Source organism: Macaca thibetana, chromosome 16 (assembly GCF_024542745.1).
Source record: "Macaca thibetana thibetana isolate TM-01 chromosome 16, ASM2454274v1, whole genome shotgun sequence".
In the NCBI taxonomy this organism is placed as follows: domain Eukaryota; kingdom Metazoa; phylum Chordata; class Mammalia; order Primates; family Cercopithecidae; genus Macaca; species Macaca thibetana.
This window is the reverse complement of record NC_065593.1, coordinates 72,806,373-72,818,184: the sequence shown is the minus strand read 5'-3', so window position 1 is coordinate 72,818,184 and position 11,812 is coordinate 72,806,373. Positions and strand designations below refer to the sequence as shown.

Sequence of the window (11,812 nt, the reverse complement as noted above, 5' to 3'; positions counted from 1 at the left end):
TACTGAGCAGGCAAGAGTCAGCCCATTTCTGATTAGGTGGATTTAGGAGGCTGTTGCACTTGGACTGTGGTGTGGCTTCTTTGCTTGTGTTGACCCAGTCCTGCAACTGATTAGTGTCACATGAGGAGGATACCTTCCTCCAAGAAGTCTTCCCTGCCCCTCTACTCCTTCCCAAGGCTGCTGCCAGTGTCCTGTCTGGAGCCAGCATCTCTCACAGAGTGTATTTGAGCCTCAGAATCCTTTTCAACACAGAGCAGCTCACCCAGCAGAGTGCTCTCCTCCATTCTTCCTCTCTACTTCCTGGACAGGTCTCTACCACAGCCCTCAAAGGGCTGCATTTAATTGCTTTGGGGGTGCATTTTTTCTTCTAGATGGGAAGCCCTTCAATGACAAGGATAGTGTCATGTTCATTTTTGTATCTCCCATGTCTGGCACAATGGGTTGCTGAATGAATGAATGAAATGAATGAATGAATGAATGGCAGTACCCAGCAAGGGGACTCCCAGAGAGGACAAGGGGGTCCTTGCAGTGGCATGCCAAGAATGCTCTGAATTGCTGCGGGGTTGGGGAGAGGGTGGCACCTCTGTTTCGGTGACTTGGTGTCCTGGGGGTGGCCTGGTGGTCTTTACCCATCCATTGAGCCAGGTTGGGGGTTGACTTTAGTTACCGGCTCCTCATCTTTGTCTTCTCAGAGCCGTGAGCACTGCCACCTGCTCACCCACTCTCCCTGGCCCCAGAGCACAGTCCGTGCTGGTGGGAGTGTGACAACTGGCCACCCAGCAACGGTCCAGGAAGATGAGTGCCTGCGGGAGGAAGGCCCTGACCCTGCTGAGCAGCGTCTTTGCTGTCTGTGGCCTGGGCCTCCTGGGTATCGCGGTCAGCACCGACTACTGGCTGTACCTGGAGGAGGGTGTGATTATACCCCAGAACCAGAGCACCGAGATCAAGATGTCCCTGCACTCAGGCCTCTGGCGGGTCTGCTTCCTTGCAGGTAAAGGTGCCCAGGGTTGGGGACAGCCCTGCCCCCCTGACATCACCTGCCCCAAGAGGTACCTCCCTGGGAAGAGATGGCCAAGAGATGCTGGAAGGAGACCGTTCACCATGGATGATCCCTATATATGGCGGGTGGTGCTCCCTGCAGTGACTGGGATCCTGTTCCAAACTCAAGTCCTGATTCTCAATGTCCATTTGAGCCAGTCTTTTCACCTCCCAGGTCTTCCTTCCTGAAAGATGAATGTAACTATGCCTTCCCCACACTCTGCTCCCAGGACTGGATGCAAATGACACTGCACAGATCTCAAATGTTCATGCATGCCTTAGCTCATTGAAGTATTGATCCCATATAATCCTCCCAACAATACTGCAAGACAGGACTTGTTATTTCCACTTTGCAAATACAGAAATGAAGATTCAAAGAGGTTAAGTCTCCTTAACTCAGCTTCCTTGCATCCACTAGTTTATAGAATAAGATACTTGGTAGTTTCTCTGTTCCTCCATAAAATGGCACAGAGGAAATGCATGAGCAGGTCCCTCCAGCTTCTGCTGCATGGTAGAGGTTTTGACCCCACTTATCTGGACCTGCCTTTTTACTCACTAGGGCTTCTCTGTAACCTTCCAAGTTACCACTCCAAGAATTCTATCCTTTATCCCTTTATCACGGGCCAAGACTAGCCTGCACAAGAAAAACATCTCCAAGTCATACAAGACTAGCTGCAAGCCTGGGCTGGCCTGGATTGCCACAGTGTGGTCAACTGGGCTTTACTTGGTAGGGACCTGTAACTTATGTGTGCATTGGGAAGACACACAGTTTGGCTCTCCCAGCCTTTTTCCTCCCAGCTTGATAGTACAGCTTTGGGGGTTGGAGTGGGTATTGGTTCCCACCAGTATTTAGCAGGGAAGATACCTCAAGGTGTTGAGTCTGCCACGGGAATGGCATCCAACTCTGACTTCTTCTGCCCCAGACTGCATGGCATTGGTCTGTGCTTAAATCTGGAGTTTGAAGTCACTAGGATCTGGTTTCCAGGGTGGTTGACAAGGCTTTTGGAGTTCTGCTCCATGACACCCACACTGGACAATCTAAGTCAGCTATGCACCATTGTCAGCCCCATCTGGCCAAACGCAGTGAGATGGCACCAGTTGTTCACTCAGCATGGAGAGTTTGCAATACCAACCTCTTTTCATGTGACTCTTGGTGCTTGGGTCCATCCTCACACAGGTGCTTCTCCAGGAAGGTTGTCATGTCAGGACATGCCTCCACCCCTGCTGTGGGCTATGAGCCAGGGACAGGACCCCCATAGGGTTTGGATCCAGCTCAGGTGCAAAGACACAGCAGGTCAAAGATGCTAAAAACACTTGGAAATACCATTTGAATGAACTAACTTCAAATCCATGTTCAAGAAGGACCTGGAAATGTGATTCTTGTCTCCACAGGTGAGGAGCGGGGGCGTTGCTTCACCATTGAATATGTGATGCCCATGAACACCCAGCTGACATCCGAGTCCACAGTCAATGTTCTGAGTAAGTGCCTTGAGTCTGGCAACCCAGGCCACTGGCTGGACAGAGAGGAGCAAGGCAGAGGGAAGAGTCAGGGTGCCAGCATATTTCTCAAGAGGAATGCCCTTAGACTCCACTGGGTATGCTGACCTGAGTTCACTACAGCTTAATTTTCCAGTAGTGAAAACAGGTTGCTGGAGTCTCCCAGTCTACTGACCCAGGCATCAATCAGGGAACTGAGCTCTCTGGGTCCCAGGGAGCCTGACTTTATGGCCTTGACCTCAACAGAGTCAGTTCTGCCCCCAGTATGAACTTGCAATATTGCAATGCAATTCTGATACTAATCGCCTGGAGTTAACAGAGACTCCACAGGTTTAAGGTCTCAGCCCCTAGCATGACTACCCTTATTTCAGATGCCAGCTGCAAGTTCAGAGGTCCCTGGCCTCCTGCACTTCTGACCAATTAGCTCCAAATATGGGAGCTCCCGTAACTCCATCAGGTTCAATAATTTGCAAAAATGACTCACAGAACTCAGGAAAGTGCTATACTTACCATTCCAATTTTATTACAAAGGACACAAATCAGCACCAGCCAGATGAAGAGACACATAGGGCAAGGTCTGGGGGTGGGTCCTGAATGTGGAGCTTCAGAGTCTTCTCTCCATGGAATCAGGTTGTGTCACCATCTTCACACACTGATGCGTTCATCAACCAGGAAGCTCAATTGAGCTTTGGTGTCCAGAGTTTTTATTGGGTTTCATTACATAGGCATGATTGATTACATTATTGATCATGTGACTGATCTCACCCTCCAGCCCCTTACCTTCCCTAGAGGCCAGACTGATATCACCTGGCTCAAAACCCCAATCTTTTAATTCCGTGGTTGGTGTTTCTAGCCCCCATCCTGAGTCACCTGGTTAGCAAAACCTCAGGTGTGGTTGAGAGACCTACCGTGAATAATGAAGACACTCCCATCCTTGGAAAATTCCAAGAATTTAGAAGTTATCTCTCAGGAACCAGGGACAAAGACTAGCCCCAACAGAACTGCTACCCAAGTAATTACAAGTTGAAGAAAACAGAGGCTGTAACTGTCCCCTGCACCATTCAGAGCAACCGCTTGCCCAAGGAAATGGTTAATCTGCCTGGAAGAGGAAGCAAGATGGAATGACCTGGCCCTTCCACAACTGCCATATTTGCAGGCAGTATGGACTCCATATTGGCAGACAGTGTAGACCCCCAGGGAGGTACTAGCTTATGCATGGGGGAAATGACAGAGGCCCTGAAGATGCTGATACTTGAAGTCAGACCTTCCAGGCCCACCTCATGGACAAAAGTCCTGCTAATAATGGGAGATCCCCAGGCCACCTGATGGGGGTAGAGTCTGGGGAACCCCTGCAGGGGTGGGGATTTGAGGACCTGTTGGTAGACACTGCCAGGAACACTCAACTCGAAATGATGAGGAATGAGTCAGGCCTGGAGACTAACAGGCTGCCCTTTTGTCCCGTTAATTAGAGATGATCCGCTCAGCCACACCATTCCCTCTGGTCAGCCTCTTCTTCATGTTCATTGGGTTTATCCTGAGCAACATTGGACACATCCGTCCCCACCGGACAATACTGGCCTTTGTCTCTGGCATCTTCTTTATCCTCTCAGGTAAGTTGTGTTGTTTTCTTTCCTTGCACCCTGAATTTTTTTTTTTTTTTTGGAAAGAGTCTTGCTTTGGCACCCATGCTGGATTGCAGTGGCACGATCTCGGCTCACTGCAACCTCCACCTCCTGAATTCAAGCAATTCTCCTGCCTCAGCCTCCCGAGTAGCTGAGATTACAGGTGCCTGCCATCACACCTGGCTAATTTTTGTATTTTTGGTAAAGATAGGGTTTTTCCATGTTGGTCAGGTTGATCTCGAACTCCTGAGCTCAAGCAATCCAACTGCCCTGGCCTCCCAAAGTTCTGGGATTACAGCCATGAGCTACCATGCCTGGTAACCCTAGACTTTTGCTGTTTAACTCCCAAACGACTCTGCATTGGGAACTCCTGGAATTAGGACAGGCTGAGTCAGTCATCCAGACAGAATTGAGTCAGAGCTGAAGGAAACATCTGAGGACCCTGGGCCCATTATTATCTTCCAGAAGAGCAACAGAGGCTCCACAGGAGGGGTGACTGCACAGGATCCCATCGGGCAAATCTGGGATTGGAACCCAGGGTTCCTTCCTCACTCCACACATCACTACCCCTAAGTACTTTTTAATTCCCACTATCTTGAGTATTCCTGTTTTTGAAGGGGCTATGTCTTCATATTTGTGCATGAATATTAAACACAATCTGCCTTTGGAATAATGGATCCTTCACCCCCCCCATCCCCCAGCTGTCCTCCCGAGACTCCTGCTGTCTCCTTCCCTCTCCAGTCACACACCACACCATAAATCCTCCTAGACCCCTTCAACATGGACTTGTCTTCCTGGACTGATGCCAGATTGTACTTCAGTTTTCTTCTTTTTATTCATTCATGATATCTACCAGGCCTTATTCTGGCTGCTGGCATCACTGCCTACAAAAAGGGCAGTGTAATGGGAGATATAAACAGTAGACAGGAGATAGGAACCCAGTGTGAATAGGACTATGAATGGTGGCCAGCAAGGACTGCAATGGGGGTCAAGACCAGTGGCTGAAACTCAGGGCAAAGATTGGTCATGGAAGACTACCAGGAGGAGGCAAGCTAAAGGATGAGTAAGCATTAGGCAAAGAAGTGAGGTTGGGGGTGGGGGTGGAAAAGTAGCCTGGAAGGAAGAGGGAGGATGAACCATTGGGGGAACTGAGTGTAATCATAGCTCATCATGGCAGGTGCAAGGAAAACTGTAGTGAGAAGAGAGACTGGGGAAGGCATCTGAGGTCATCTTATGGATTTCGGACTCTAGGAGAAGCCTTAGATGGATTTTGAGCCAAGGGATGACACGATTGGGTTTGGATTTTAGAATGACCATGCTGGGGAATGGAGGCAGGGAGGGAAGCAAGACAGGTGGCAGGGAGACTAGGCAAGAGGCTATTCCCATAGTAGAGGTGATGGCCCAAACAGGGGGTTGATGGTGGAGAAGAAAGAGAGGGTTCGAGTGACATTCGAGAGGTAAACTCAACAGAACTAGGATGAGGCTTCCAGGGAAGAGTCAAGGTGAGTGCCAATTTCTTGCTTGAGCACTGGGTAGATGGCATATCACATCATTGATTCAGGGATCACAGAGAGAAGGAGCAGATTTGGGCAGATCATGAGTTTAGTGTGGGAAATGCTGAGTTTGATGTATCCTTATGACATTTGGGAAGAGGTGTCCGGAAGGCTGCCAGAGGTCAGCGTCTGGGGCTCATGGGAGTGGCTTGGACCAAAGATAGAGATTGGAGAGCTACCAGCCTAGGGAGTGGGAAAGGAATCCATGGGCATGGATGAGATTACTCATGGCTGGTGTGTAGAGTGAGAAGGGGAAAGAAAACAGTAAATAAAGGTGGACTCTTTCTCCTTTTCAAGGTGACCTGTGGAGACCCTTTCTTTTGGAGATAATGACTCGGGCCAAAGAAGTGGCTCTTGGGGCATGTAATTTAGGTGCCCCAGACTGACTGGTTAGGGATCCTGGGGAGAAGATGTTTGGATGGAAAATGGATGGGTGAATAGCTTGAATAATGGATGGATGGATGGATGGATGGATGGATGGATGGATGGAAAGAAAGGAAAAACAGCTATTGGATACCAAGCATTCTGATTACCACATGACTCCTAAGTAATTTTAGGATCCTTTTCCCAATATTTTCTTGTCAACATAGCTTGGGAGCCAGGTGGCAGTCAGAAAGTCTGATGCCCAAGAGCCATTCTTTCCTTCTCCTTCCATTCATCCATCCATCCACCCATCCACCCACCCACCCACACTTCTTTCCATCCATCTGTCCATCCATTTTTCAATCTACCCACCAACCCATCATCCATCCATTCTTCCATCTATCAATCCATCCTTCCACCCTTCCATGCATCAACCCAACACATATTTATTGAGCACCAGCAATGTCATCAGCCCAGCCTTTCCATGGTGATATTTCCACATAGTCCAAGGGGTACAGACCTAGGGTTAAGCTTTTTATTTTTCCTTCTGTGAACTTCATGATAGCCAAAGCTATAAACAGTAGCTTTGACATACATGAGGTTTTTCAGCAGTGGGCTACAGGATCAGAAATCTAGGATTGAGATGGGCCACATGAAGTCATTTCAATGATAACAATAAAGAGGGTTTGTTTAGGGCACCAATGATTCAAACATAAGTACTAGGAAGGTTTCAGTCACACCAATTTTCCTTTAGCATTCATCCTTCCAGATGCCCTAGTTTCATAAAATAATGTGAGTGGAATTAAACCTGAACAGCTCAAAACAGAGTAATTATGTCTTGATTCAATTACAGCTACTAATTGATAGAACTGATGCCTGAGGCAGTCATTTGCATAATGGCAGTAGGAGGTTGGTCCCCCCTGGCCTCCTGATTTAAAGCTTGCCAAAATCTGGACAAACTCCCTTTACCTCCCTACCTAAAGATCTCAGACAGGCCACACCTTGTGGTCAGGTGGGTTGCACAGACCATGGGCCACATGGGGGCACTCCACAATGATAGGTGCCACCTACCATCTTGGCTCTTTCTGCCCAGGGGGCCTATTTTACCCCTCAGTTCTGTAAAAGCCACTTTCTAGCTCAGTGGTTCACAGCCCTCTTAAGAAAATGCAGTGCCAGGCCCAGTGGCTCACGCCTGTAATCTCAGCACTTTGGGAGGCTGAGGCGAGCGATCACTTGAGGTTAGGAGTTCGAGACCAACCTGGCCAACATGGAGAAACGTCGTCTCTACTAAAAACACAAAATCAGCTGGGCATGGTGGCAGGCACCTGTAATCCCAGCTACTCGGGGGGGCTGAGGCAGGAGAATCACTTGAACCTGGGAGGCAGAGGTTGCAGTGAACCGAGATCACGACATTGCCCTCCAGCCTGGGTGACAAGAGTGAAAATGCACCTCGGAAAAAGGAAATACAGTGCCAGGTCCTCATCCCAGACCAGGTGTATCAGAATGTCCAGAACTGGGGCTCAGGCCTGTGTGACAGATACACACAGCAGCGTGAGAACCACTGGGCTTAGCCCATGGCTTAGAAGGGCAGCTATATAGGAGCTTCTTCCCTGAAACTATCTGCTGTCTGGAAGGTGCTGGTCTAAACAGCGTGCTTGGGAGGAAAGTTTCTGCTCTCCTTTGAACTCCACTGAGAGCATTGTTACCCCAAGGCCGGTGGCTTTGCTCCTGAATTGCAAAGGGAGGTGGGTGCCACCTCAGCAAACTTCCAGGGCCTCTGGGCTGAGCATCCCCTCTTCCCTGCTGCCCAACCAGGCCTCTCTCTCGTGGTGGGCCTGGTGCTCTACATCTCCAGCATCAACGACGAGATGCTCAACAGGACCAAGGACGCAGAGACCTACTTCAACTACAAGTATGGGTGGTCGTTTGCCTTCGCCGCCATCTCCTTCCTTTTAACGGAGGTAAAGCCTGTCACCCTAAGTAGGGATAGGCTGGGGCTGGGCGTCGCCCCACTGAGCCAGGGGAAACAGGGGAAAGGGGACATTCCACAAGCATTTTGGACCCTGGACCACCCACCCTACTTCCCTTCCTCATCCCAGAATGTGTCTTACCTTCCTGGGTCTCCTCCAACCAGGATGTCCCCCAGGGCCCTGCTCCTGTCCCCACGTTCGCTTCCCACCCTACTCGAGCTGTGTCCTGTGCAAACCCCAGCCAGGGGAGATGAGGCAGGCCCCAGCAGTGAGCTGTCCTCTGCTGTCTTCTCCCTGTAGAGTGCCGGGGTGATGTCTGTGTACCTGTTCATGAAGCGGTACACCGCGGAGGACATGTACAGGCCCCACCCTGGCTTCTACCGCCCTCGGCTGAGCAACTGCTCCGATTACTCAGGCCAGTTCCTACACCCAGATGCCTGGGTCAGGGGCCGCAGCCCCTCCGACATCTCCAGCGAGGCCTCCCTGCAGATGAACAGCAACTACCCCGCCTTGCTCAAGTGCCCTGACTATGACCAGATGTCCTCTTCGCCCTGCTGAGCCTCGGCCTCCCCCATCCCTGGACTGTGGGTGGCCAAACAACCCTTCCTGTTCTCTCCAGGTGACCCCTGAGCCCCAGGCCTGTGGTTGACAGGCCCAGGCCACCCATGCTTAGATGTTGTCACTTGACCCCAGTCCTCTCCCTGCTTCTCCAGAAGGGCTCTAACTGCCCCAGCATGGGGGTGGGAGTCTGGAGTCTGCAGGCAAGCTGATTGTCTGGGAACATGGGAGAAGCCCCGCCCATGTGAGTGCCAATCACAGCAGTGGCTCCAGGAAGCCAGCAGGTCCCCACAAGCCCAGGAGAAACCGATATTCCCTCTGTATATTCTTCCTGCACCCCCAACTTCATGGCCCTAGGTCAGGGCCAGCTCTGAGATGCCAAGCTCCTTACACAGATGCAGCTGGACTTGTGCACTTGCCAACTGGCCTGGCCATTCACGTTCAAGATCTGCACCATCTGGCCGAAAGGCGACTCTGATACAGAGGTCTGGCTGGCTTAGACACGTCAAGCTGGCAGCGTTCCTTCTGAACCCTTTTTCCCTTTTTGTCACCCATGTCCCTCCACATGACACACCTGTCCGTGCTCGCCCCTCCCCAACACAGGCTGTGAACCTTTTCTCCTTGCCTCACACCAGAACTCAGCTGCCCTGGGCCCTGGCCCTAAGGGACTAAGGGTGGCTCTGAGGTCACACTGATGAAGTTACAAAGAGGTGTTAATGGCTGAAGACATCGTAATACGTATGGCCCTTTGATAACATATTTTACAAGAGCCTTTTATGCCTTAACCCAAATAACTGATTCTGACAATGAGAATTTTAGAATTGGGCTGGTCTGAGTTCCTATTACCAGACACTGTTTCTGGTCCTGGGGATACTGTCCCCTTACAAGGTCAATATTTCCGGACCAAGGCCCTAAGATGAAATCTTGTAGACAGCTAAACCACCTAAGTGGAAGGTAGCCTTTGAAGAGGCTGCCTGGGAGTGGGAGCTGGATTTGATGACACCTGGTGCATCTTGAGTTCAAACAAAGGCAGACTTGGAATAATCCAGCTGCTCTCCGAAGGCTGCCTGTGAACATTTGGGGGTTGCCAATTTAATCCTAATATAGAGGAGTGTCTGCTTCCTGGGTGTAGGACAGATGTAGGCAAATCAGATTTTTCCAGAAGACCAGGCAGTGTGACACCCATTCTTCTGGTGGGAAACCAGACCTAGGGGGGTTTTAATCACCTTCCGTAAGTCCACAGAAGCCACTGCAAGCCATGCACCCCTTAGCTCTCCAAGTGTCGGCTCAGCTTAGACGTTTTTGGTTTTGAGATTTTGAGTAGCAAAACAATGCTGTGTGTCGCTGTTCTGCCTGCTCTCCTCTTGCCCTCTTTAAGATGCCGTTAGGTTCTGAGAACAGAAAGCCATGATGGCAATATGTGGACTCCAGCATGTAGTCCAGAAAGCTGCACGTGTGGTGTGTGCAGCCTTGGAGGGGCTGTGTGTTAGGCAGCTGGGCTGCCATAATGAACTACCACAGGCTGGGTGGCTTAAAAACATACATGAATTTTCCTACAGTTCTGGGGACTGGAGTCCAAGATCAAGGTGTCGGCAGGATTGGTTTCTTCTGAGGCCTCTGTCCTTGGCTTGCAGACGGCTACCTTCCTGCTGTGTCCTCATGTGGTCTGTGTGCCGTGTCCCCGGTGTCCCTCAGTGTGTCCAAATTCCCTCTCCTGATACGGACACCAGTCAGATTGGATTTGGGTTCATCCCCAATTAATTGGTGGTTAATTTTCATGAAATAACCTCTTTAAACACTCTATCTCCAAATATAGTCATTCTACAAATGAATTTAGGAAAGACAGAGTTTAGCCCGTAACAGGTATTTTGCTGTTGGATTCTTCCATGTGTCTCACAGCATGGTAGAGGAGAAAGATAAGAGAAGCCAGTTCTGGTCCCAATTTAGCCACTCATTCACCACGAATCCTTGAGCAACACCCTTCCACTCTGAGAGGCTTGGCCTAAATGGTTTCCAAGCCCACTCTCCTCCTACCCACCCACAACTCCAATGACTCAGCCTCCTGTGGGAGGCTCCCTGTTGCTTTTGTATGTGACTTTTCAATCCTTACCTATAAACTGATAGCAATTGTGAGGCCCCCTTCCCTCTCCACTGGCACCCTTGCAATGAATACTGTTGTATTCTTCAGTTACTGTTTACAGAATAATACCAAAACCATGTTCTCCCCACAACAAAGTAAAGGAATCCGTTTTTGTGCTTGGAGACAGTTAGATAGCATTTCCAAACTGGACAATCATTTAGGTGAGCTCTACTCCAATTTTTATCAATGTAATTAGCTCTTAATTGCACTTTTCTCTCTCTAGAACACTTTCTCTGTCACTGTGCCAGGCTTGTTTTTTGTGCACCTGGAAAAAATAGAATCCACTCCTAAATACAAGCTGATTGTGGACTCAGACATCACTAGGTTCGGTCTTTACTGGCCCTGATGCTGAGCTGCTAAATGAAGGAGCCCTTAGCCTGGGAAGATGTGGTTTACACGCATCTTAGGAACAGGTTCTGGGCCATTTTTTTCCCCATCGGAGGTGGGTGAATGTGTCAATAATCATACCATCACAATTTCCTTTCTGTCTATAAATTCATCTCAGAATCAGGGCCTAGTTGCAGCCTCTCCTCAATCAGGAGATTTTTACCAAGCATTAAACATGTACAAACTCAACTCAGAAATCATAAATTAGGGTCTCTTCTTCAATATACATTCTGATCTTTTGTTTCCTCAAGCACTGTAAAAAAATGGGAGGGGATAATAACACGAATAAACCCAAGTGTTATGAATTGTGGAATAAAATGACTTGGGGTAACAGGGAACAATCTGACATTGGTTCCCCCACACCTGAAACTCACTTTTTTTCTTTTTTTTGTGAGACGATGTCTTGCTCTGTCACCCAGGCTGGAGTGCATGTAAGAGTTAAAGAAAGAGGAAAGAACCACAAAAAGTGGCTCAACAGTCAAAGACAGGTTTATTTTGGAGAATAAACCTGAGAGGGGTTTCTGGATGATTTCGGTCAGGAGCACTGTCTCCTACAGACTAAGAGTATTTATTGGTGAAAGAGCTTGGACTATTTCTGTGTCGGGGAGAAGTTTATGGCAGGGTTGGAACGTCTCTGGTCAGCAAGAGGTTATCTTGGGGCTGACATCTCTCTGGCTGGAGGGG

At 49.4% G+C, this 11,812-nt stretch overlaps 1 protein-coding gene across 1 annotated transcript; it reads left to right on the top strand.

Moving 5' to 3' along the window:
• The first annotated feature begins 692 nt into the window (after positions 1–692).
• Positions 693–9,509, top strand: CACNG5 (calcium voltage-gated channel auxiliary subunit gamma 5). Its single transcript, XM_050762486.1, has 5 exons — positions 693–991; positions 2,431–2,517; positions 4,005–4,145; positions 7,889–8,034; positions 8,344–9,509. Exons 1-5 carry the CDS (start codon positions 796–798, stop codon positions 8,599–8,601), a joined length of 828 nt encoding a protein of 275 aa, XP_050618443.1. The 5' UTR covers positions 693–795; the 3' UTR covers positions 8,602–9,509.
• Positions 9,510–11,812: the final 2,303 nt, after the last annotated feature.

Excerpts from the sequence above, each read along its gene's own strand:
- CACNG5 (XM_050762486.1), top strand. The coding sequence starts at position 796 with ATGAGTGCCTGCGGGAGGAAGGCCCTGACCCTGCTGAGCAGCGTCTTT. Across the intron at positions 992-2,430 it reads GCGGGTCTGCTTCCTTGCAG|GTGAGGAGCGGGGGCGTTGC; the intron begins GTAAAGGTGCCC and ends TTGTCTCCACAG. Across the intron at positions 2,518-4,004 it reads GTCCACAGTCAATGTTCTGA|AGATGATCCGCTCAGCCACA; the intron begins GTAAGTGCCTTG and ends CCCGTTAATTAG.